This window comes from Eurosta solidaginis, chromosome 1 (assembly GCF_040869045.1).
Source record: "Eurosta solidaginis isolate ZX-2024a chromosome 1, ASM4086904v1, whole genome shotgun sequence".
In the NCBI taxonomy this organism is placed as follows: Eukaryota; Metazoa; Arthropoda; class Insecta; order Diptera; family Tephritidae; genus Eurosta; species Eurosta solidaginis.
In genome coordinates, this window is record NC_090319.1 from 92170166 (window position 1) to 92197333 (window position 27168).

Below are 27168 nucleotides of genomic sequence, written 5' to 3' on the forward strand. Positions count from 1 at the left end.
TTTTTTTTTTTTATCGGCCTATAGATAAATGATTCAAGTTTCGATTCGAGCTCAAGGCCAGAACAATATTTTTTTTTTTTTCTAATGATAATTATTGTTATTTTTTTCATTTTTCAAAATTTGAAAAATTGTATTTTGTTTTTAGAATAGTAAGTAGAAAATTTTTCAGACAACCTGCCATATCTGCGCAAATAGATCCATTTCGAAGGGTGCTAAGTCTTCATCATCAGTACGCTTTAGGCATGCTGTGCTAACCAAATAGCTATACAGCGGTGGTTTGTTTGACTGGCAAATTTGCTACTTCTATTCCTCTTTACCAACTATATTTGTTCAGTGTTGCGCCATCTGGTGCAAATCACTGATAATGCTGGATTTTTGTTTATTGTCAATTACTTTGTTTGACATTCCCAAGTGCTCATGGTTTCTTAACAATTGTTTTTTTTTTTTTTTGTTTTTATCGGCCTATTGATAAATGATACAAGGTTCAATTCGAGCTCAAGGCCAGAACAATAATTTATTTTTTTCTAATGATAATAAGCCGATAAAAACAAAAAAAAAAAAAAAACAATTTAAATTTTCTGTAATTTTGCCTAAAGTAGAAACTGAATTAGAAGTGACACCGGTAATGTTAATAATGTCGTTTGTATTTAAGGGAATATTTCTGTCAACATTATATCTTTATTAAAGAAATGTCCGCTTGAGTGTCTACTAGGAAAGAACAAAATTTTTGTGACTCGTTAAGTTGTAATTCAATGAAATCAGAGTAGTTTAAATTTAAACAATAGATGCCTATTGGTGAGGGAAGTTCGCTTACTGGCTTAGTTCGTCCTCCCTCAGTGTTCGCCCTGAGGGGCGCTGGCGTTTAAAGCGCGAACGTTTGCGTTTCGACCTCTACCGTTTGAAGATCTTGAATTGTTGCTTCTATTGTTACTATTGTTTGAATTAGGATTTGTATTTGAACGCGTATTATTATTGTTATTATTCTGGTATCTATTTCCGTTATAATTCCTATATCTTTGATTATTGTTGCCGTTATAATTACTATTGTATGAAAATGAACTATTATTATTTCTATAACCAGTATAGCCGCGATTTGGGTAAAAGCCTTGATAACTACCACGTGAATTTCTAAATGTACTGTTACCATGTGATCGAAAAGCTAAAACCTGACGTTCAGTTACTTCGTTGTTTTGTTCTACAATTAATTTTGCTACCACGTCTTTCGGATCTGTAAATGCCGTTGAGGCTAAAATGGTTTTTACTAAATTTTTATTTTGCATTTAGGCGACACACGTTAACAGTTTGTTCGACTGCCATTTCATAAGCTTTTGCTTGAGTGAGCCGTTCAATAATAAGAGACCGCTCAAGTGTGTCAGCTAAATCTTCAACTTTTTTGGCAAAATCTGTATAATTTTTACAGTTAACATGCAACGCTGCAATTCTCCCTGCTACAACTTTCGAGTTGTCTGGTTTGATACTATTACGTAGAGCTGTTTTAATTTCATTGACTGAAGTTACTTGTGTTGGTATTGCTTCACGGGCTTTACCCTCTAATTTTTATTTTAAGAACGCTATAAAAGTATCAGTTAAATCTGCAGTAGCGAATTGTTCAAGTAATGCAATTTTGTCTATAAAAGAATCAAGTGCTAGAGGATCACCACTGTAGTTTTCTCTAATAGAATTAGCACATGTGTTGATGAAAATTCTCTTTTCCTCAGGTGTTGCCATGATTTGATCGTTAAGATCTGGAGCTGAATTAGCAGAAGATGAGGCCACGTTTGTACTAATTGGATCGTTAAGATCTGATTTTAAAGTAGAAGAAGTTAAAGTTAATATTTCACTATTTGAATCGTTAAGATTTGAAACTAAATTAGAAGTTAAATTTTTACTGGAAGAATCTTCGAAGCCTGGAAAATCTGCTGACAATGATAATTTATTTTCCTGTTTGGTGACTTTATCGGTCGAAGATGAAGTTAAACTTTCGTAGCTTGAGGCTGATTTATCGGAATCGGATTCTGAATCTGAAGTTTTTTGCACTTGCTTACCACTTCTAAGGTTGTACATATGAAATTAATGAAGCACTTGTTTGAATGTTGAGTTTATATTTGAAGCTGAAGTGTTTTTGGAAAAAGAAACAAAGTTTGTAAAAAGGGAACTGATTTACAGGTGAATAGTCGCTAAAGAAATATTTAACAATTTATTAGAAGAATTAATTGAAACTACAGTAAACTTGTATGAAAAATCTATAAAATTAATTGATTTTAAAATGGCTCAAAAGTAAGTATTAATTGGTAAAAGTCTCAAAATGTAATCACGGACGCACCGCTTTATTCAAAAAATCTCAATTTGGTTTTTCACGGAACCACCGCTTATATCAAAACAATTTTAGTTGGTTTTTCACGGAACCACCGCATGTATTAAAAAGTTAATTGGTTTTTAACGGAACCACCGCATATATCAAAAAAAAATTACTTGGTTTTTAACGGAACCACCGCATGTATCAAAAAAAATTAATTGGTTTTTAACGGAACCACCGCATGAGTCAAAAAAGTTAATTGGTTTTTAACGGAACCACCGCATATATCAAAAAAAAATTACTTGGTTTTTAACGAAACCACCGCATGTATCAAAAAAAATTAATTGGTTTTTAACGGAACCACCGCATGAGTCAAAAAAGTTAATTGGTTTTTAACGGAACCACCGCATGTATCAAAAAAATTAATTGGTTTTTCCGAAAACCACCGTAATATCAAAATCCAAAATTTACACGTTACCAACTGTTTATCAAGTTCAACAGTCTTATAAGGTGACAATTAATATTATACTTGAAACCGAAATAGTTAAATGTAGAACGCACCACTTTAAAAAATCCAAAATGTATATATATTATAACGCACCGCATAAAAAGAATTTACTGTTTTCTATACATACATACATATATGTTATATAAAAAAACCCGTAGGCAAAAATTGTTAAATACATATATATGTATATTATACTTATGACTGCTGCTGCTCCAACCGTAAATACCTTCGCTGCCGACGGTGTTTGCTGGTGCTGGGATTTGCTGTTGATGTTCGCCGCTGTTGGCGTTTGCTGCCGCTGGCGGTGGTACAGTTTATGATGCCGTTATTTGAGTGGCGTGGGTTTTCGCATGCCGTTATTATATATGTTAGTTAAATAATTGAAAATTTGGTAGAAAGTAGAATTTATGTAGTTATTTTTTGTTTATTGTCAATTACTTTGTTTGACATTCCCAAGTGCTCATGGTTTCTTAACAATTGTTTTTTTTGTTTTTATCGGCCTATTGATAAATGATTCAAGGTTCGATTCGAGCTCAAGGCCAGAACAATAATTTTTTTTCCTAATGATAATTATTGTTATTTTTTTAATTTTTCAAAATTTGAAAAATTGTATTTTGTTTTTGGAATAGTAAGTAGAAAATTTTTCAGACAACCTGCCATAGCTGCGCAGATAGATCCATTTCGAAGGGTGCTAAGCCTTCATCATCAGTACGCTTTAGGCATGCTGCGCTAACCATTTAGCTATACAGCGGTGGTTTGTTTGACTGGCAAATTTGCTACTTCTATTCCTTTTTGCCAACTATATTTATTCAGTGTTGCGCCATCTGGTGCAAATTACTTATAATGCTGGATTTTTGTTTATTGTCAATTACTTTGTTTGACATTCCCAAGTGCTCATGGTTTCTTAACAATTGTTTTTTTTTTTTTTGTTTTTATCGGCCTATTGATAAATGATACAAGGTTAAATTCGAGCTCAAGGCCAGAACAATAATTTATTTTTTTCTAATGATAATAGGCCGATAAAAACAAAAAAAACAATTTAAATTAAAAGTAGAAAAGTTTTCAGACAACCTGCCATAGCTGCGCAAATAGATCCATTTCGAAGGGGGCTAAGCCTTCATCATCAGTATGCTTTAGGCATGCTGCGCTAACCATTTAGCTATACAGCGGTGGTTTGTTTGACTGGCAAATTTGCTACTTCTATTCCTTTTTACCAACTATATTTATTCAGTGTTGCGCCATCTGGTGCAAATCACTGATAATGCTGGATTTTTGTTTTTTGTTTTTATCGGCCTATTGATAAATGATGATTCAAGGTTCGATTCGAGCTCAAGGCCAGAACAATATTTTTTTTTTTCTAATGATAATTATTGTTATTTTTTTAATTTTTCAAAATTTGAAAAGGTGTATTTTGTTTTTGAAATAGTAAGTAGAAAATTTTTCAGACAACCTGCCATAGCTGCGCAAATAGATCCATTTCGAAGGGTGCTAAGCCTTCATCATCAGTACGCTTTAGGCATGCTGCGCTAACCATTTAGCTATACAGCGGTGGTTTGTTTGACTGGCAAATTTGCTACTTCTATTCCTTTTTACCAACTATATTTGTTCAGTGTTGCGCCATCTGGTGCAAATAACTGATAATGCTGGATTTTTGTTTATTGTCAATTACTTTGTTTGACATTCCCAAGTGCTCATGGTTTCTTAACAATTGTTTTTTTTTTTTGTTTTTATCGGCCTATTGATAAATGATACAAGGTTAAATTCGAGCTCAAGGCCAGAACAATAATTTATTTTTTTCTAATGATAATAGGCCGATAAAAACAAAAAAAAAAAACAATTTAAATTTTCTGTAATTTTGACTAAAGTAGAAACTGAATTAGAAGTGACACCGGTAATGTTAATAATGTCGTTTGTATTTAAGGGAATATTTCTGTCTAAACATTATATCTTTATTAAAGAAATGTCCGCTTGAGTGTCTACTAGGAAAGAACAAAATTTTTGTGACTCGTTAAGTTGTAATTCAATGAAATCAGAGTAATTTAAATTTAAACAATAGATGCCTATTGGTGAGGGAAGTTCGCTTACTGGCTAAGTTCGTCCTCCCTCAGTGTTCGCCCTGAGGGGCGCTGGCGTTTAAAGCGCGAACGTTTGCGTTTCGACCTCTACCGTTTGAAGATCTTGAATTGTTGCTTCTATTGTTACTATTGTTTGAATTAGGATTTGTATTTGAACGCGTAATATTATTGTTATTATTCTGGTATCTATTTCCGTTATAATTCCTATATCTTTGATTATTGTTACCGTTATAATTACTATTGTATGAAAATGAACTATTATTATTTCTATAACCAGTATAGCCGCAATTTGGGTAAAAGCCTTGATAACTACCACGTGAATTTCTAAATGTACTGTTACCATGTGATCGAAAAGCTAAAACCTGACGTTCAGTTACTTCGTTGTTTTGTTCTACAATTAATTTTGCTACCACGTCTTTCGGATCTGTAAATGCAGTTGAGGCTAAAATGGTTTTTACTAAATTTTTATTTTGCATTTAGGCGACACACGTTAACAGTTTGTTCGACTGCCATTTCATAAGCTTTTGCTTAAGTGATCCCTTCAATAATAAGAGACCGCTCAAGTGTGTCAGCTAAATCTTCAACTTTTTTGGCAAAATCTGTATAATTTTTACAGTTAACATGCAACGCTGCAATTCTCCCTGCTACAACTTTCGAGTTGTCTGGTTTGATCCTATTACGTAGAGCTGTTTTAATTTCATTGACTGAAGTTACTTGTGTTGGTATTGCTTCACGGGCTTTACCCTCTAATTTTGATTTTAAGAACGCTATAAAAGTATCAGTTAAATCTGCAATAGCGAATTGTTCAAGGAATGCAATTTTGTCTATAAAAGAATCAAGTGCTAGAGGATCACCACTGTAGTTTTCTCTAATAGAATTAACACATGTGTTGATGAAAATTCTCTTTTCCTCAGGTGTTGCCATGATTTGATCGTTAAGATCTGGAGCTGAATTAGCAGAAGATGAGGCCACGTTTGTACTAATTGGATCGTTAAGATTTGATTTTAAAGTAGAAGTTAAAGTTAATATTTCACTATTTGAATCGTTAAGATTTGAAACTAAATTAGAAGTTAAATTTTTACTGGAAGAATCTTCGAAACCTGGAAAATCTGCTGACAACGATAATTTATTTTCCTCTTTGGTGACTTTATCGGTCGAAGATGAAGTTAAACTTTCGTAGCTTGAGGCTGATTTATCGGATTCTGAATCTGAAGTTTTTTGCACTTGCTTACCACTTCTAAGGTTGTACATATGAAATTAATGAAGCACTTGTTTGAATGTTGAATTTATATTTGAAGCTGAAGTGTTTTTGGAAAAGGAAACAAAATTTGTAAAAAGGGAACTGATTTACAGGTGAATAGTCGCTAAAGAAATATTTAACAATTTATTAGAAGAATTAATTGAAACTACAGTAAACTTGTATGAAAAATATATAAAATTAATTGATTTTAAAATGGCTCAAAAGTATGTAAGTATTAATTGGTAAAAGTCTCAAAATGTAATCACGGACGCACCGCTTTATTCAAAAAAAATCTCAATTTGGTTTTTCACGGAACCACCGCTTATATCAAAACAATTTTAGTTGTTTTTTCACGGAACCACCGCATGTATTAAAAAGTTAATTGGTTTTTAACGGAACCACCGCATATATCAAAAAAAAAAATTACTTGGTTTTTAACGGAACCACCGCATGTATCAAAAAAAATTAATTGGTTTTTAACGGAACAACCGCATGTGTCAAAAAAGTTAATTGGTTTTTAACGGAACCACCGCATGTATCAAACAAATTAATTGGTTTTTCCGAAAACCACCGTAATATCAAAATCCAAAATTTACACGTTACAAACTGTTTATCAAGTTCAACAGTCTTATAAGGTGAAAATTAATATTATACTTGAAACCGAAGTAGTTAAATGTAGAACGCACCACTTTAAAAAATCCAAAATGTATATATATTATAACGCACCGCATAAAAGGAATTTACTGTTTTCTATACATACATACATATATGTTATATAAAAAACCCGTAGGCAAAAATTGTTAAATACATATATATATTATACTTATGACTGCTGCTGCTCCAACCGTAAATACCTTCGCTGCCGACGGTGTTTGCTGGTGCTGGGATTTGCTGTTGATGTTCGCCGCTGCTGGCGTTCGCTGCCGCTGGCGGTGGTACAGTTTATGATGCCGTTATTTGAGTGGCGTGGGTTTTTGCATGCCGTTATTATATATGTTAGTTAAATAATTGAAAATTTTGTAGAAAGTAGAATTTATGTAGTTATTTTTATTAACTCCGTAGTTTTAGATAATTTGTTGTATTAGAAAATTGTATTTTGTAGACTTTTTGTTATTTCCGAATTTTAAAATTGTAAAATTGTATATTTTTATTATTTCCGCATTTTTAGTTTTTAGAAAATTGTTGTATTAAGTTTGGATTATTTTATTTTGAAAATTGTCTTTAATAATTTTTCACACCACACGCACTCAACTCACCTGTACCACCAAAGACGATCACGGTCGCCATGTGAACTTGGAAGCAGGCATGCTTAACCAACGAAACGATATCATTTCGTTACGATAATCATGACTTTGTTTCGTTTATTAACGTTAATTATCGTAACGAAATGATATCGGTTCGTTGGTTAAGCATGCCTGCTTGGAAGTTAGGTTCCCTGCCACTGTTTTAAACGGTGCCGAAGTCGCAATTGTTGCGAATGCCTCCTGGGTGTTATTTGGAGGGCGCCGCCTCCAAATCGTAGCGTTCGTAGTGCTTGCAAATAGCGACTGACGTGGTGGTTGTCTACGCCCCACGACCATTTAAAATAAAAACACAAACTTGTTAACTTTTTATATAAATATTTTTTAATTGAAAAATTAAACGATTGAAAAAACACTTCTCAAGCCGAAAGTGCAAAAATTAATTGTGTCTCATTTTTCTGTCAGTGACGTGAGCCGCAGCTGCATTTGACATTCGCGTTGCCAACTGCCCGCGCCTGTCAAACGCAACTAAAGCTGCATGCACATAGAGTATATAATTTTAAACGGATGCACAGTGTTTCGTGTAGAACAAGCTAGCTGGACAAAATTATTTTATGACATTTTGCGTTTCATATGCAGTCATTTATTACATAATTTTTTTTAGTCATTGTTCTTTTTTTATTTTTTTCCAAATTTTACTTCATATGCATACATTTGCTTATTTCATATACAGTAACTCATGTGAATAAGTGACATATATCCAAAAAAATTTACTTTATTGTACTTAAATTGAATGGATTCTAAAAAATTCTAAAAATTCGGAAAAAAAATTAAAATTTTTTATGAAAATTCGTCGAATTTTTCAAATATTTTTTAAATATAATTTAGTTTTTGTTATAGATCTGTTTTATTATGGGAAATTAGTTAAAATATGAAAATTCGTCGAATTTTTCAAACATTTTTTAAATATAATTTAGTTTTTGTTATAGATCTTGAAAAATTTTCTTATGGGAAATTAGTTAAAATAAATTTGCGAAAGCGAAAATTTTAAGAATTGTCCAAAAAGGTGTGTCTACTTATTTATGTGAGTGACTGTACATATGTACATATATATTTTGCATTTATTGGAGTATTTATCCTGGTACTACAATTTTTACAAAATTATTTTACAGTACCAGTCAGGAATGTAAAAGTGAATTACAATAATAATAATAACAATGTAAATAATTAAATTATGTGAAAATTACTTATTACAAAAACTTAAAAGTAAAGTATCATACAAAGTAGAAGACAATAGATTTAATTTAAATAACACCTGATCCAACAAAAAGTTATAGGGTAGGTTATCTTTTATAATTATGTTATTATTCGCTATCATCACTTTCATTCGATGAGTCATTTGTGGAATAGTCATGAGCATCAGCAACACTACTGTTAAAGCTTGAAACAACTGGGGTATTTATTGACTCCTCAACATTATCGGTGGACAGTAAATTTAAGACTTCTGAAGTCAGACTTAAATTTTTTCTTAGGTATCTCCCTAAAACTGTTAACTAAAATCACTATTCGTGGCTTCACGCGACTGCTTTTGTGTGTTATCATCCCTGAATCGTCTCAAATCTTATTACGGGCTACCTGTACTTCTTCAGAAAGTTGACCAATAGGTAAAATTGCTGATTTTATAATATCAGTACTTTGCACTAAGATTTTATGAACTGTAACAGGCATATTAAACCATGGATAGAGATCTATGTATAGTTTTTTAGTCTCGACCGCAAATTTTTCAAATCTTTGGATATTTATATTGTACCCAGATGCTAATGCGCGAAGGAGAGTGTCGAATCTTTTGATGAGATTTACATCCAATCCCGTAATCTCAGCACTAGCCTCAGAATTTTCGAAAAACCTACGAGCAGTGTTGCCGTCATTGGTATTGCCGAAACCTGGTTTTGGTTTATCTACTATCAATCCAAGTACACTTTTAAATGTATTCTGCATTTCGTTGGAACGTAGCTTTACCCTCTCTTTATCTGCATCATTCCTAAGCTGCCATTTTTTTACTTCGAGGCGATAACTTATGTGAAGCAAGCATTCAAAACATCTTATCCATGCATGGAGAGTAGATAAACCAAAACCAAGATTATCTCGGTTAGGCGTAAAATCCCGTAATTCGTTATTCATATCTTTTGGAGTGGCACCACAAATATAACACTTTTGTGCGGAAGAAGTTTCAGTCAAAGTATTGCAAACTTTTCCGTCAACCATTGTTAGAAGCATATTGTGATTTACGGAAACTTCGTATTCTTCGAGCATGTATTTTGTTGGCAACAACGCATTTATCTCCTCTAAAACTTTGTTTGTTTCAAAAACAATAAAATCTTTTGTTTCTTTAGAAAAAATAAATTTAATTGGACGACAATACATGGTAGAAGAAGGTCGAGGATTCTGCCAAACAATGTTACCTTTTTCATCCTGTAATTGAAGAGGAACGAAAGAAAATATAAACAAAAACTCATCAGTGTCAGAACTGCATGTAAACTTTTGCTTATATGTGATATGGCCAGAGCTTCCATCGCAACCCCACTTGCTGATTAAAGTATACGTCAAGTTTGTAGGTAATAAACTAACAAAAACTTCTTGATTTGCTAAAACTAAACGCTCAACAGTTTTATTTAATACGGACTGGACTTTAATTTCCGCACGTGTTTCGCCCACATCAATTTCATTTGGATAGCATTCTGCCTTAGCTTTTTTTAGACTATAAAATGATGGATAAACCTTATGGCCTGCCTTGATGCTCCACTGCCGAGTCGTTTTGTACCCATGAGTCGTCGAATTGCTATCTACGTAGTATGCTAAAGCTTCTACATTGCTCAAGCATCTTGCATCTGGCTCACATGTCATCTTTTTGCCGGATACCTGAGTGGTTTCTTGTGATTTATTTATAATGTTAGCAACATTTTTGTTGCCGGACATACGCGTTGATACTTCTGCCGCATAAAGTAACTCACCAGGACTTCTAGATTGCAAGAGGTCATCCACTCGACGCAGTTTGGTCTTTTCACTGCAGCTAACAAAGTCATTCTTTCGTCTTCCCGGGCCGGGGTTACCTGAAGAATTGGTTGGTTGATCTGATGGCAACTTTGAATCCACCGTTATTGTAAATGTGAAGTCTGGACCCGAAAGCCACTCCGAGTTTTTATTCAAAAATTGTCCCTTATGGCTTCCAGAAGTGATCCACTTTTGATCCAGCTTCGACGAATATGCCGATATTTGTAAGCTTAAACTTTTTATCAAATACTCGGCAAAACTCTTTATATCTGCTTTCCTTCGAATGTTGAACCTAAATGTCAAAAAACTCCGTTCTTGGTACGGTTATAACTAAACTGCTTTGTGTTGTTGATTTTCCGACAGGGTGAATAGTTGATGATTGTTGTGCTGCCATCTTAAGTGTAGTTGATCGTTCTGATTTGTTATCAGTTGAGCAGTATTTATATGGCATTAAGGTATTGGCGTAGATGCCACCAAATGGGGTTGTTTTGTGTAGCGTTCCTGTGTGGTTATACCTGCATTAGGATTGCTTTGTATGTACCTGTTTTTATGCCTTGGTGACTGGTGCGGTAGGTTGAAGTCAGTGACCTTCGCCTTTTTGCTTTTGGTGTGCTCTTGTTGACCTTGCGCGTTTATTTTTGTGTGTTTTATGGCTACGTGTTTGTTCCCTGTACCTGGGAATTGGGTTTGCGGTTTGTAGATCAGCTTTAAAGGTTCAAATATCTCGTCGGAGCTAGTACGTACATACATCCTATTTTATATGTAGAGATAACTAAATCTACAAAAAAAAAATTAAAAATAGATGTGCAAAGAATTCGCAATGGTTTTTTCTTTCGACTATTAGAGAATACTTGCGACTATAACATATGTAAAATTTAGCCCGGATGTCAGCGGATGTATGTAACTTTTTTGTCCCTAAAGTTAAAAATATAGAGAAAAAATACCTTTTCTTAATAGCGGAATGTTAAATATATTGAAAATACTCTAATTGCGAAAGAATTACTATTAAAAAATTTTACTTACCTTCGAGCTTAGAATCCATCAAAAAAATTATATAAAAGTGTTCACTTAAAAGAAATATGAAGCTTAAAATTCAACAAGAATTTTGCAAATTAATCAATGAATTTTACGGCCACTCCTGCCTTCTTACTTCAATTACTCAATATATATGAGCAAAAATATCAAAAAAAAAGCAAAAATCCAGTTATTTTGTTTGTTTTCTTTCATTTCTCATTACACTTTTCTTGGAATAAGAACTTTGTTTTTGTCCAGTTAGCTTGGTCTACACGAAACACTGTGGGATGTGAAGGTTAGTTTGTCCTTACAAAACAAGCTAACATATTGAAATTCAGTTTCAGTAAGAATGTAGTTACCCACATTCTTTTTTTAGGATGGCAGTGTTGAGGGAACATCGACCCTTTTTGCACGTAGCTCCTCAATTTAACAATCGGATGTCAAATAGCCAAGTTACAGCAAAAGATAATTTCAGGGGCTTTGCAAGCAGCCAAAAAAATTTAAACCACATTTTCCGAAACCCTCTCAACATAACCTTCAAATTTAGGGGCGCCCTTTTGCAACTTTTTTATTTACTCTGGAGATCAGTCCAGTCTTAAATACTATCCTTTTTAATAGTATACCATAATGTATAAATACAAAATTGTTGTTTTAAATTTTTTGTTTTTAAATATGTTTTAATATGATTTATGTTTTCTAATGCAATTAATTCGTAGGAAATGCGACGACGCCGAAATGAAGTTACAGTAGAATTGCGTAAAAACAAACGCGAAGAAACAATTTTAAAACGTCGCAATGTTCCCAATATGGATTCAAATACAGACGAGGATGATCAGCTGCCGAACACAATTAACCTAAAGAAATTGGCCGAAGCGGCTGCTGATGCAACGAAACCGGAGCAGCAATTGGCGGCAGTGCAGGCTGCCCGTAAATTACTATCCTCGGATAAGAATCCGCCAATCAACGACCTTATCAAAAGCGACATTCTGCCCATTTTGGTTGATTGTCTTAAGCAACATGATCACACAATGCTACAGTTCGAAGCTGCTTGGGCATTGACTAATATTGCATCTGGTACTTCAGACCAAACCAACCAGGTACGTACATAACCTGTTGTTTTTTATTGTTATAAAAAAAAGTTGTAAAATATGCATGGAATTGTTTAAAATTTTATTTCCTTTGTTTCCAGGTGGTAGCTGCTGGAGCAGTGCCGCTCTTCCTTCAATTGCTCTCTTCGCCCGCACCCAATGTTTGCGAACAAGCTGTCTGGGCTTTGGGTAACATTATCGGTGATGGACCCGAATTGCGTGATTTTGTTATTAAACATGGCGTAGTTCAGCCATTACTTTCGTTCATTAAACCAGACATACCAATCTCGTTTTTGCGCAATGTCACATGGGTAATTGTAAATTTGTGCCGCAATAAGGATCCACCCCCACCCGCTGCAACCATACACGACATCCTGCCCGCACTCAATGTGCTTATTCATCATACGGACACCAATATATTGGTTGATACAGTTTGGGCCATTAGTTATTTAACCGATGGTGGTAATGATCAAATTCAAATGGTGATTGAAAGTGGTGTCGTACCCAAGCTGATACCCTTGCTTGGACATGCAGAAGTTAAGGTGCAAACTGCTGCTTTGCGTGCTGTTGGTAATATTGTGACCGGCTCGGATGAGCAGACACAAGTGGTGCTTAATTACGACGCGTTGTCGTACTTCCCAGCATTGTTGTCCCATCAAAAAGAAAAAATCCGTAAGGAAGCCGTATGGTTTTTGTCCAATATTACAGCCGGTAATCAGTCGCAAGTCCAGGCGGTCATTAATGTTGGTTTGCTGCCGAAAATTATTGAAAATTTGAGTAAAGGTGAATTCCAGACACAAAAAGAAGCTGCCTGGGCCATAAGCAATCTGACTATAAGCGGTAATCGCGATCAGGTGTTCACATTAATCAAAGAGGGTGTCATACCGCCATTCTGTGATTTACTCTCCTGCCAGGACACGCAAGTTATAAATGCAAGTATATTTAAAATTAAATGTATGTATATTCTTAATGAGATTTTTTTTTGTATCAATAGGTTGTACTTGATGGATTAAATAATATGCTCAAAATGGCCGAAAATCACGTACAGGAGGTTGCTAATTTGATTGAGGAATGTGATGGTCTAGAAAAGATTGAAAAGTTACAAAATCATGAGAATGTGGAGATTTATAAACTGGCATATGAAATAATTGAGCAATACTTTTCAGATGAGGTAAGAACCACGTCTTCTAAACATATTTGCAATTCATATAATTAACCTCGCTTTTTTGCAGCCTGAACAAGCAAGCTTAGCACCCACCAGCGATGGCACACAATTCCAATTTGATCCGAATGGTGATAGTAAATTACCAATGAATTCTTTCAACTTTTTGAATTAGCACGGCTGCTGTGGAAAAAATACAACTTTACTCGTATAGCTACTACCACCAACAATACGACCGCGACTAGCATCAAAACAACAAAAACAAGCACCAATTACAAAAACAACTACAAATACAACACAATTTAATGTTGAGCCATCATGCGCCAACCGATGGACGTATCAATTCTTGAAAACGACAATACGGGCAGCGACGGCCAAGTGTTGAACTGACTGACTGACAGCAAATTTAATTTTGCGAAACAAAAACAAGAAAAAATACTAATGGAATAAATATAAAATTATATATACAGTATACAGACAACAAAACAGGAATAGTAGAAAAGTAAATCAACAGTAAACCGAGCGAAAAATAAATGAAGAAAATAAAAATGCCAGAGGCGACAGCGAGTAAAACATCAAGAGAACTGTATTGTATATGTTGTTGGCTAACATCACACAAACAATAACAACAACACGCATCTCCATTTTAATTGCAATTTCCAGAGGAATGCACCAAACAGCAAGCAGACAACATTTAATGATAGTAAGCAATGAACAGTGAATACCAAAAAATAACGAATACACATATGAAATGAAATAGCATCTACAACAAAAACAACAACAATAGCAGCAATCGAATCGTTAACAAGTTCGCCAGTCCAAGTTGATTATAATTATAATTAATATTATATGAAACAAAATTATATACATACATATATATATATATGTATATATATGCATATATATAAATGAAGTTTTTTTCAATTTTGAGGATTGTAGAGGAAACAGAAGTATGGAACGTAATAACAAAAATTTTACTTTCACGTCAACAACAAAAACAATAACATCATCAGAGAAAACTTTTGCGCGAAACACATAAATCATCAACTTCAATCAATATAATCGCAAATTATAAAGAAAATCTTAAATACAAAATGATCCATAAAATATTTTTATGTAGCTTGTCTGAAATACTATGGAGTTGATGTGCACTGTTAATAAGAAAATAGCTCACTCGAAAGGCAACTGATTTGATAATATTCATTGAAAAGGTTCTAATCTGTTTTTTGTAGAACTTAAAAGTGTCTTGCGGCAATTTTAAATTAAACTTGTTGGTCTTATTATTAACAGTAAAAAAAAACAAAGTTTTTTTTATTGCGGAAATTCTTACGTTAAAAGAACTAAAAACTTTAAAAACTAATACTCACAATAATGTAGCTGCATCCGTTTTTTAAACAGCGCTAGTTTTATGAATACTAAATTTGAATTTTAAACATCAAATAAAAATTGTGACTATTTAAATTAACAAGGTAGTTTCCAAAAAAAATATTACTATTTATGCGGGTCGTATTTGTATACCTTTACATATTCGAATATAACTAAAATACTGTGAAATATCAGCAGTTTTGATAGCGTTTATACCCTTATGTTTGTGGTCACAAGCTAATACTTTACATGCGGCCTTGGTCCTCTGCTAACCACTATGTGATGAGAATTAAAGAAGGTGTTCAATACGGTACACATCCACGGTAGCAGTGGAACTTGAACGGCACACTCTATTGTGCACTGGTAATTCTCCTTAAATAATAGATTGCATTTCATTCAATGTGTTCGGGCTGGCAATCTTTAACTAAGTTACACCGATTTCATTGCAGGGAATTTTTATAAGGCACTCTGTCAGATTCAAGTTGAGTTAGTAAGCTACATGAACTTTTATGCAATTTATGGGTGGATAAGCGTACGTTTCCAAATTGCCAATACATAAGTAAAACTGTCCCACAATCGAAGCCAGCTATCGCAATATCACGATACGTCAAGAAGTCACATCATTGACGAAAAGGAGTTTTACCAAATGGCATTGAGCGCATTCCATCAGCTTCGTCAGCAATAGCAATGGCCTCTCCTCTATACATATCGTAACATACGTGATCGTATAACTCGTCACGCAAAAACATGGTTCTCGGCATGATGATATACGTGAACAAGTAATTGAACGTAATTGCTGAATTGATTATATTTTGGTATTTTTACAGCCAATTCGACTTCTATGACTTTAAAATATGTTCCAGCGTAGTCATTTAAATAGCAATTGATTGAAAATAAATCGAGATTTTTTTTGCCATCGTTTGTTATAATCCCATTTAACCTATAGGACCGATCTTTCACAGCGCATTCGACCCGTGATCGTATGTTACGATTCAGCCCTAGGTGATTCCCTATCGTGCCTTTGCTTATACCAAATCTAATCCGCAAGTTGATCTTGAGGACATTGCGAAGTTCTTGCAGTCATCAAAGGAAGAACCGGAGCTTTTACCACATCTGATTATGGATATATAAACTGGAAACTGAAGGACGTCTAGCTGGAAACCATGGTTAACATCTAAGCAATGTTCGCAGAAACCCACCGAAGAACCACCTGCAGACAAGTGCTACTTTGAACTGGGTAGGCAATTTCGGTTCTTTATCATACCTGTCCTGTTGTATGACCTCGGAGTCATAGCCTGTTAATTTGTTAACCACGTATCTAACTGAGAAAGTGTAGGGAAATTGAACTCAAAGTTACGTGCTGAATACAGAAAATGTAGATGCCTTTTAAATGAAGGAGTTTAAAACCATAACGGTAATATTTTTTTCACAAACTGATTATCTCGTCTCGGCTCTTCCGATGTGTTTTAAGCGTTTTCACATAAAAAAACAAGTTTCTCAAAAAGTGTAGTGACGTTGTTAACGAATAAACGGGACTATATGCGTTCGCCCTTTGAGTATTCGGGAGGGAAGTTCTCCGCAAGAGTTATCGTCTTTCCTGCGCTGATAAACAATTTTACATCTGTGTTTTATCTTCGAAACGGCTACCAGCGGGATATTCTTAAACTCTAATTATCGTAATAGTTTCCGGCATTGATGCCCTTTCTATTCGTTCGAATGATGTCACTTCGTTTAGTAAAACAATTGTATAATAAAAAAAATGTTTAACTGAACAGTTGCACATCAACTCAACATGCATTGTCATAAAAGTGTTTTCACATTTTTTTGGTCAGGCATCATGTCCTTAAAGATTGTAAAAAAACTGAAATTATAGGCTTTTAATAAAATCACTTTTTGGACTTAACACATATTTCCTATCGTTGTACGCCAATTTGCCATGATCAAAGTTTATAGAGTTATGTGGAATTGCGAAAGTGTCTTGGAATAAAGCTCCTATTACGAATTTCGATACGATGGACGATGACGGCAAGCAAGAGTGTCATATGCAACCGTATTAAAAATACATGCAATCATAGCCATTTTAGGCACTAAATATTATATTACTAATGTTTTTGTCATTATAGTAACACCGAGGTTCGGGCGACTGGGATTTATACAAAGTCGCTCTAACATCTTACAACAAAGAACTTAGGAAATCTAAAATGGCTACCTGGAGAGAACACTGAAAATATTAATGATCTTCCAGCAGCGGTTCGACTACAAAAATCCCTTTCTAGAGATCACAGAAATGTAATTGGCACGTTGAAAAAAACAATGGGAGCTACACGACGGGGCCGGAAGAGTCGTGCAAACTATTACTCGAAACACACTTTCCTGACTGCACAGCAGATAAAAATATGATCTTCCAGCAGCGGTTCGACTACAAAAAGCCCTTTCTAAGAGGTCACAGAAATGTAATTGGCACGTTGAAAAAAACAGATGGGAGCTACACCATGCGGCCGGAAGAGACGAGCAAACTATTACTCGAAACACACTTTCCGGACTGCACAGCAGGCTATCAATCACCACCCATAATGGCAGATTTGCCAACCATCAGCGGTAATGAAAAAAGCCTAGCAACAAAGCTCACCATTGTGAAACGAGTTAGTGGGCTCTGTCTAATTTCAGCCCATTCAAGTCACCAGGACCGGATGGGGTCTACCCTTGTCTGTTACAGCAAGGGATAAAGCATATAGCCCCAGTCCTTTTCACTTTATATAAGGCATCACTACTGCTCGGCCATAACCCGAGCAGGTGGGTAGAGGTAAAGGTAGTATTCTTACCAAAGCCAGGGAAACTCGAGCAACTGCCCTCGTCGTATCGACCAATAAGCCTGAGCTCGTTTCTCCTAAAAGATATGGAGAAAATCTTAGATCAGCATATCAGGGAGGTCAATCTAAATAAACTCCCTCTGTTTAGGAATCAGTTCGCCTACCAGTCAGGGAAATCCACGGAGACGGTTAATCATAGTCTCACGGTAAAAATCGAAAAGGCTCTAGAATCTAAAAATATAGCCCCTGCACTTTTATTGATATATCTGGGGCTTTCGATAACAACACATCAAGCCATGATTGACAAGGACATAAGCCCTATAATCGCCCTTATTGCGAAGTTCACACGGAAAAGTGTTCGGCTTAAGTTTTTGTTCGGGTGAACTTTTTCCGCCTATCGGCAAATTCGGGCGAGCAAAAGTTCACTTCGAAACAGCTGATGCTCTATTGTGAATTAGCAGTGAACAAATAATTTACTTGCAATTGTGTAAATTTTGTAAACATCCTTAAAAGACAGCAAAAATAGAGATAAAAAATGTATAGTATTGCACTAAGTTGGTATTGATTGAGCGTGCGGAGAATATAAATGTGAAAGCGATTCGGAGGAAATTAAGGGACTGTTCTAACCCTTTGGAGCTAAGTGATCCACTGTAAGTTAAAAACTTCTATTTTCAGCACTTTTGAATAAAAATTTAACTTTTTTTCGATTAGTTTTCGGCAATAATAGAGGCTAAATAAGCCGGCATTCAAATATTTGTTAGAATTCCTAACAGCTCCTTGCCATCATTGAAGCAAAAATTTAGAGTTCCAACAATTGTAAAGTTGAGCGCATGTCTTCGTTTTTTCGCAGAGGGAGGACATCAAAAAGGCGTTGGCAAGGACCATGAGGTGGGTCTTATCCAATCATGATTCAATGAGGTGCTAAACATTTTGGAACCGTTGCTTTGTCCACAATGGATAACTTATAAATAAAAGATAAATGTAAGGCGCGATAACCTCCGAAGAGATCTAAGGCCGAGCTTCTCTTCCAATTTGCGTCGTGCTCCTCTCGATTTTCCCTACAAATTGGCCGGACGGGACCTACATGTTTTATACCGACTCCGAACGGCATCTGCAAGGCAGATGAGTTTTCACTGAGAGCTTTTCATGGCAGAAATACACCCGGAGCGCTTGCCAAACACTGCCGAGGGGCGACCCCGCTTAGAAAAATTTTCTTCTAATTGAAAAACCTTATTTCTAAAATTTTGATGTTGCTTTGCCCGGGGTGAGAACCCATGGCATACGGCGTGATAGGCGGAGCACGCTACCATCACACCACGGTGGCCGCAATGGATAACTCGGTCGACTTTAAAAGAGTAGCGTGAAACTGCACCCGATTTTTGTACAAAGTTTGGAATACTAGGAGTTGTAGGATGCTGGGCCCGCCTCCTGTCCCATTCGCATAAATTGAATTTTTAGACGCCTTTCGTACATATCTTTTTTGGTTATTCCATACCAAGACACGTCATAAAAAACAGCAATAAAGGAATTTTACTTTTTTCCACTAAGTTTCACTCTTAACAGGTGGACCAAGGCTATTTAAACATAACGTAAGCTGCTTCCAGAAGTCCGGCACTTTTTCCCGATCATCTTGTCAAGCAGCATTTCCGATTGTGCATTATTTATTGATGTACTCCTAATAATAAAAGTACATATAATTATAAGAATATCAAAGTTGAAAACAAAAAATTATTACTTAAGAATTCATGAGCTTAACACCGGCTTATAATAATTGAATTTCAATTATTCGCCCTTATCGCGAAGTTCACGCGGAAAAGTGTTCGCCTTCACTTCTTTTGTTCGGGTGAAATTTTTCCGCCTATCGGCAATTTCGGGCGAACAAAAGTTCACTTCGAAAGAGCTGATGCTCTATTGTGAATTAGCAGTGAACAAATAATTTGCTTCCAATTGTGTAAATTTTGTAAACAAGCACATATTTCCTTAAAAGACAGCAAAAATAGAGATAAAAAACGTATACAAAAATGTTTAGTATTGCACGTAGGTTTGTATTGACTGAGCGCGATTAGAATGTAAATATGAAAGCGATTCGGAGGCAATTAAGGGACAGTTCTAACCCTTTGGAGCTAAGTGATTCACTGTAAGCTAAAAATTACTATTGTCAGCACTTTTGAATAACAAGTTAATTTTTTTTCAATTAGCTTTCGCCAATATTACAGGCTAAACAAGCCGGCATTCTAATATTTGCTAGATATTCTTACCAACTCCTTGTCACCATTGAAGCAAGAATTTGGAGTTCCACCAATTGTAATGTTGAGTACATGTCTCCGTTTTTTCGCATAGGGAAAAGGCGTTGGAAAGGACCATGAAGTGGGTCTTAGCCAATCTTGTTTCAGTGAGATGCTCAACATTTTGGAACGTTGTTTTTTCCACTATGGATAACTTGGCCGACTGATACGTTGTCATAAAAAATAGAATTTACATACTTAGCAATACAGGAATTTCACTTTTTTCCACTCAGCTTCCGATTGTGCATTATTGATTTATTTCTAATAATAAAAGTACATATAATTATAAGAGTATCAAATTTTAATAGAAAAAATTACTAACATTTTCTTTTCCTCTCGTTCGCCTGTAAAATATTATTGTTAACAAATTTGGGTTTCCCCGCTGTTCATTTCGCCCGAACAAAGAGTTGCCGATAAGGTGAAATCTTTTTGGAACACGAAACATTTTTTCGCCACCCTCTGCGATAGGGTGAACAAAAACTGTGAATATTTTCGGGTGAAAATAAAACTCGCGATAAGGGTGAATAATACGATGGGTGCTGTCCATGTTAAAGAGTAGAAAAATCCATTTGGAACTGGGAGGGAAATCTGAATCAATTGCGGCCACAAGAGGATGCCCACAAGAAGGTGTGCTCTCCCCTCTCCTATGGACCCTGGTCATAGATGACCTTCAGTTAATGAAAACCAAGGGATTTGACACACAAGGATATGCAGATGACCTAGTTATTTGCATCACAGAGATGCACGAAGATACCATATCAGATGGCATGCAAGAAGCCCATAGAGACGTGGTGCGATACCAAAGGATTGTCTATAAATCCTAAAAAAACTGTTATAGTGCCTTTCACCTGGAGAAGGAAAGTATCCATCCCAGAACCATCCCTGGTTGGTACAAATATACAATTCTCAATGGAGGCTAATTATCTAGGAGTCACACTAGATAGAACCCTCACGTGAAATGCTCATTTGGATGCTATCCTAAACAAGGCAACAAGAGCTTTCTTCGCCTGTACTCATCTCTACGGCAAAACATGGTGGATATGTCCAAAAATGGTATATTGGACATTTAATACACGCAAAGAACGGCAACGGTTAAACTAAGCAAACTGCATCGACTAATTTGCGTTGGCATAACGGGTGCGATGAGAACCATCCCTGCTGACGCACTTAGTGCTTTAGTGGGAATACCTCCCTTCCCTATTCTGATAGAGAAAGAGGCAACACTAGGTGCACTAAGACTTCCAAATATTTCTGAGTTGAACAAGGAAATATGATAGGGCATATGAAAGTAATAAGGAAATTGATAGTAAATCCTTCTGCGTGACGTAATGTCCCCTAAGCTCATAATCTCACGGAACTGTGAAGTGTCCATTGTGGACAGGGCCCACTGGGAAATAGGGAATCCTTATAACGACCCTGACTCAGAGGTATGGTTCACAGATGGATCGAAATTCGATGACGGTAGAACGGGATCTATGGGCCGAACTTTAAAAAATCGATACCAAAGGAATGCTACCCCACCATACAGACATTCATGCAATAGGAGTCTGCTAGAGAATGTCTGCGGAGAGGCTCAACATCGAAGAGCATCTACATTATGTCGGACGGCCAGGCGGCAGGTGCCTTGCAATCCTACACAGTTACATCTAAGCTAGTGGATGAATTTACTGAAATCCTTAATGCCCTGGGAGCCAAAAACGAGATTTTGTAAGGATGGGTTCCCGGATATTAGGGACATGAAGGTAATGAACATGCAGATTACCTAGCAAAGCAGGGTGCTACATCAGCATTCTATGGTCCAGAGCCTTTTTGTGGACTTACAAAAGCACACACCAGGGAAGCCATAAGTAACTGGGAAACTAAACAATTCAGGCGTCACCGGATTGATTGCCCAGGGCAAAGGCAGGTCAAACTGTTTATACTTCCGGCCACGAAAGTATCAGCCGAACTATTAATCTACACAGGAATGACCTAAGAACTCTTACTGGGTACTATACGGGACACTGCGGTCTACGATATCATCTAAGTAAATTAAATCTATCGGATACCCCAATTTGTCGTTTCTGTGAGCTGGATTATGAAACGCCGGTTCACATTCTCTGCGAATGCGTCGCTCTAGCTAGGCAGACTGTCCCATCTAGGTGGTGGGACTCTTAATCCCTGTCATATGGAGTAAAAAGCCCGAAGAGGTACTTAGATACATGAAAAGCCTTCAGATTCAAAATTAGACCACAAGGTCTTGCACAATAGATCTGCACAAAGGTCGCAGTCCAGACCTTATAATAATAACACCGTAGCTTTCATATAAAAAATTGAGAAGTGGAATCCGTTAAAGCGTATAAACTCCTAAGACTACGCCTAACAGCAAGGCGAATTCAGTACCAGGTGTTGTTATCCCAACAGCTGACTACTTCTTCTAGGCTATTTTCCATAAAATGCCTTGAACAACAATATGTCAGTTAATCGAAATCAATGACATTTTTTTTTGACTTGACCAAGGCGAATTCAGTAGAGGTGGTATTATCCCGACAGCTGATTGCTTCTTCTTGATAATTTTCTATACAAAGCCTTGTAAAACAATATGTCAGTTACTCGAAATCAATGAAAATTTTCTTTTGGCTTGACATTCTTCTGCACTGCGAATTGGTTGAATTCGCATTTCCACCACCTGGTATGGATTTGCCTTGGACTTGACATTCTTCTACAAGGCGAATTGGTTGAATTCGCTTTGTCATCACCTTGTATCAAGGCGAATCCATACCAGGTGGAAGCAAAGCGAATTCAACCAATTCGCCGTGCAGAAGAATGTCAAGTCAAAAGAAAATCTTCATTAATTTCGATTAACTGACATATTGTTGTACAAGGCTTTGTATGGAAAATTATCAAGAAGAAATCAGCTGTTGGGATAACACCACCTCTACTGAATTCGTCTTGCCTTGTATGGATTCGCCCTGGCCTAGCAGTATGTATTATTGCTGTATTGATCTCAGTTATAGATTTTCCATTAACAGATATCCACCTGTCACTCAGTTAAAAGATAACATCATTGGCGTTCATCACTGAAAATTAGGTATAACCTCGTTATAAATGTTTATTGGCTAGTTTCTAAGGTTTGATTGAAATTCCAAGTACGACATCCGATGACGGTTAGGTAAGTGAATTCGCAACAGTCAAGATGCTTAAGAATCTTGGCGATAACGTCTGATCTAAAGGATCTTTATGCTTTCAAATAACTTTTGCAATCTAGTTCAAACCGCCTTTTAGGAAAGTAAATTTTACAATAAGCATAAATCAAAATGGTTAGACACCTTTGGCAAGGTCGGAAGTTATAAAACTAAATTGGGACTGATGAAACCTCGAAGCGCCAGCGTTCTATGGATGAATCCAACCCTACGGCACCGAAAAGGGTCAAGACGCAGGGAGGCTGGACGCGGTCTTTCGCCGAAATTGCCAAGGATCGGCAAATCATTGGCATTATAGACGAGAGCAGCGAAGATGGCAAGATCCCGAAACAACCGAGAAAGCGAGAAGGAGCTGGACGTGCATGTAAATAATTTCAGTCAAAAATTTAGGAATGCTTTAGATAGGGCTTGCCCGACTAAAAAGGTTATGGAAACTCACAAACCACAATAGTGGTCGCCCGATCTTGATAAGCTTGGGAAATCACGTGGGGTGGCCTTTAATAAAGCAAAGCATGACGGTCATGAATCACCATAGGCTGCTTATAAAACGAAAATTAATATACATAAAAAAGCAATCCGAAATGAAAAGCGTACCTCCTGAAGGGATTTCTGCGGCAGGATTGAATCCACATCCGCAGCCTCGCGGTTAAGGAAGGTGCTATCGAAATCTCCAACTCAGCTAAGTTACGTCCAAAAGCCGGATGGGCACTGGACGAACTCCAGCGCTGAAACCATAAACTTGCTTATGGATACACACTTTCCAGCAAGCGCGGGCGTGTCTTCAAATATTGTTAGCGGAGGGTCACCTAATGATGAGCTAATAAGCGAAATCACAGATGATAAAAAGATAGATTGGGCTTTAGAGACCTTCAATCCCTCTAAATCGCCGGGGCCGAATGGAATTTTTCCGGCTCAGCTACAGTGTACTGCCGAACTTATAAGGCCCTGGATAAAAGGGATGTTTATAGGTTGTCTTAGGCTCAAGTACGTACCAGCATCGTGGAGGGAGCTCAACGTGGAATTTATCCCCAAGGCAGGGAAAACCTCCCACTCTAAACCAGGCCCATAAGCTTATCTTCTTTTCTGCTTAAAGCACTCGAAAGACTCCTAGAGGACTACATCAGGAGGAGGATTGAGCCATGGCTTCTTTCGCAAGCTCAACATGCCTATACTAAGGGCAGGTCAACTGACACGGCCTTGCACTGACTGGTATCCGTTATCGAAAGGTCACTTGACCTCAAGGAATACACACTGGTGGCATTTCTAGATATAGCGGGTGCCTTCAACAACGTTCTCCCGGAGGCCATCACCTCTGCACTGACCGATCTGGGGGTTGACACGTGCCTGGTGGAGTTTATATACAATCTGCTTACGCGTAGGCAGATTAAAACTGAGCTAGGTAGATGCGTGATCCGCAGACCGGTCGGCAGAGGCACTCCGCAGGGCGGTGTTCTCTCTCCGCTACTTCGGGTGGTTACCGTCAACCAACTACTACGCTTCATGGAATCAGAAGGTCACCAAGTCAACGCGTATGCAGATGACATCTGCGTCGCCATGCGGGGAAAATTTCCGCAAACTCTTTGCAACCTAATGGAAGGGGCATTACCCGGATAAAACCGAGCTTGTCCTCTTCTCTTGGATAAACCCGCCAAGAATTGGGGGTACGTTTTAAGCTATCAAGTCAAGTATTTAGGAGTCATTCTGGATAGGGAGCTATTATGGAGTGACCATATAGTGGAGCGATCCAAGAAGGCAGCAGCAGCGCTGTTCCCCTGCAGGAGGGCAATTGGCATCTCCTGGGGGTTCCCCCTAAGGTGGCCTACTGGATTTACACAGCCATTGTGCCCCCGATTCTTCTTTATTGTGCCTTGGTCTGGTGTCCTGCACTAGCTAAAAGTACCTATCTTAAAATGCTTCAAAAGGTGCAATGGAGTTTGGAGCTCTGCATTACCGGGGCTCTCGGCTCCACTCCGTTTGAAGCACTCAACACAATGCTATACCTTCCACCTCTTGACATGGTGGCGAAGGAAATATCAGCCATCGCCGCTCTACGCATAAGGGAAATAGGTATCTGGTCAAATTGATCTAGTGGACACGCAACAATCCTGGGCACGAACGCCCAGTCCCAATACAGGTACGCACTGACTACTGCACGCCACAGAACGTCTTCGTTAAAAAACTATAGTATATATATACCTTTGCGACAAGACTGGAATAACAGACAACATACGGTACCGGGGAACATCAACATATTCACGGATGGTTCTAAGCTTGACGAGAAGGTGGGAGCAGGCCTCTTTACACTGGATCTGGGTCTAGAGGTTTCTTCGCCTACCAAATCACTGTGGTGTTTACTAAGCGGAAATGCTGGCAGTACACAGGACTGAATCATCTCGGGTCTATGCCTAAGGATGGTAATCGGGTGTTTATTTCCTCAGACATCCAGGCCGCATTAAAGGCCCTGGACTCATTCGTCGACAACGCAAAGTCGGTCACTGAATGCCGCAGATCTCTTAACGAGATGCTCAGCACTTCAGTATCAGCCTTATATGGGTACCTGGGCACAGCGATATTGAAGGCAACTGCAGAGCAAACGAGCTGGCCAGAAGAGGCACCACCGACCATATCCTTCCGGGAAATGATTCGGTAGGTATACCCATGGCCACTTTCAGGCTTCGTGTGAACACAAGCACTATACGAATTGCAAATGGACTACGGTCAGCCATATCATCGTGTGAGATATCCAGGCTAACGTGGCCCTCTTATGACAAGGGGCGCACAAGAGCGCTTCTGATTTTAAACAAATCAGTTCTATCGTCCCTGATAAGGGTTCTAACAGGGCACTGTTTAATAGGCACGCATGGTGCTAGAATGGGGGTAACGGCCTTCGACTATTGTCGCAGCTGCAGATGTACAGAAGAGGAGGAGAGTGTCCAGCACCTTCTCTGTCATTGTCCAGCGCTTAGTAGGCGTAGGTTGGCCATCCTTGGTAAACCTTTTCTACATGAACTTGCTGAGGTCTCTAGCTATGAAGTTAAGGCTCTAGCAAACTATATAAATTCCACGAAGTGGTTTAACCCGCTTTCGGCAGGGTAGGGGTCATTTTAGTTATAGCTTATTGACATTACTTTCAATGGTCCATCCATAAAACACTTACTTAATTTTGTCAAAGAATACCACCAGTTTGGCGGTTAAGTCAAGATTGGGATCTAGTACAGGGCGTATAGTTGATATTGAAATCATTGACCGAAAAACGTTTGCCTTCTTGGCGAGAAAATTGTGATCTTACGGTGAATGAGGAAAAGACTCGTTCACATAAAGAAAAAGTCTTCGCATTCATGCTTTGGCCGTCATGTTCTTATTGACAGATTTATATTACAAACTGGGAATCACTTGGTCTATCTGGGAACCAGTGTTAATAGCGAAACCAATTTCAGCCTTGTAAACCAATGGAGAGTCATTCCATTCACCACCTAGGCAATTTGGCCGTTTCGTAACAAGTCACGCCAGCTATCCTTTTTTCGCGATAACTGAAGCCGATCCGGATCTCTAAGGATCATAAGGTTGTTCTCCTCCAAAGGATATAAAGTCTTCCCACCTTCCTCCTTCAAAACACGGGTGTGGATAGAAATATTCTCTTGGTCGGAGTGTATTCGTCCATTTGCACAACATGACCTAGTTAGCGAAGGCTTCGGAGGCTTCGGCCGTCAGCTCATCATTATACCTCCTTCGCTACTGCCCATCGGGATCACGGAGAGGACCACAAATCATGTGGAGAACTTTTCTCACGAACACTCTAAGGGCCAACTCATCATCTCTCGACACCTTCCACGATTCCGGGCCATACATCA

At 37.4% G+C, this 27168-nt stretch overlaps 1 protein-coding gene across 3 annotated transcripts in view; it reads left to right on the forward strand.

Annotated features, from left to right (window-relative positions):
- The window catches only part of Kap-alpha3 (karyopherin alpha3), a 60139-nt gene extending 43190 nt beyond the window's left edge, over window positions 1-16949 (forward strand). For all 3 annotated transcript variants that reach the window (XM_067759117.1, XM_067759119.1, XM_067759118.1), the window contains 4 exons: window positions 12142-12522; window positions 12615-13445; window positions 13508-13684; window positions 13746-16949. In XM_067759117.1, coding sequence (XP_067615218.1) covers window positions 12142-12522; window positions 12615-13445; window positions 13508-13684; window positions 13746-13850 — 1494 coding nt within the window. In that variant the 3' untranslated portion in view covers window positions 13851-16949. The remainder of the gene's footprint in view (window positions 1-12141; window positions 12523-12614; window positions 13446-13507; window positions 13685-13745) is intronic.
- The last annotated feature ends 10219 nt before the right edge of the window (window positions 16950-27168 follow it).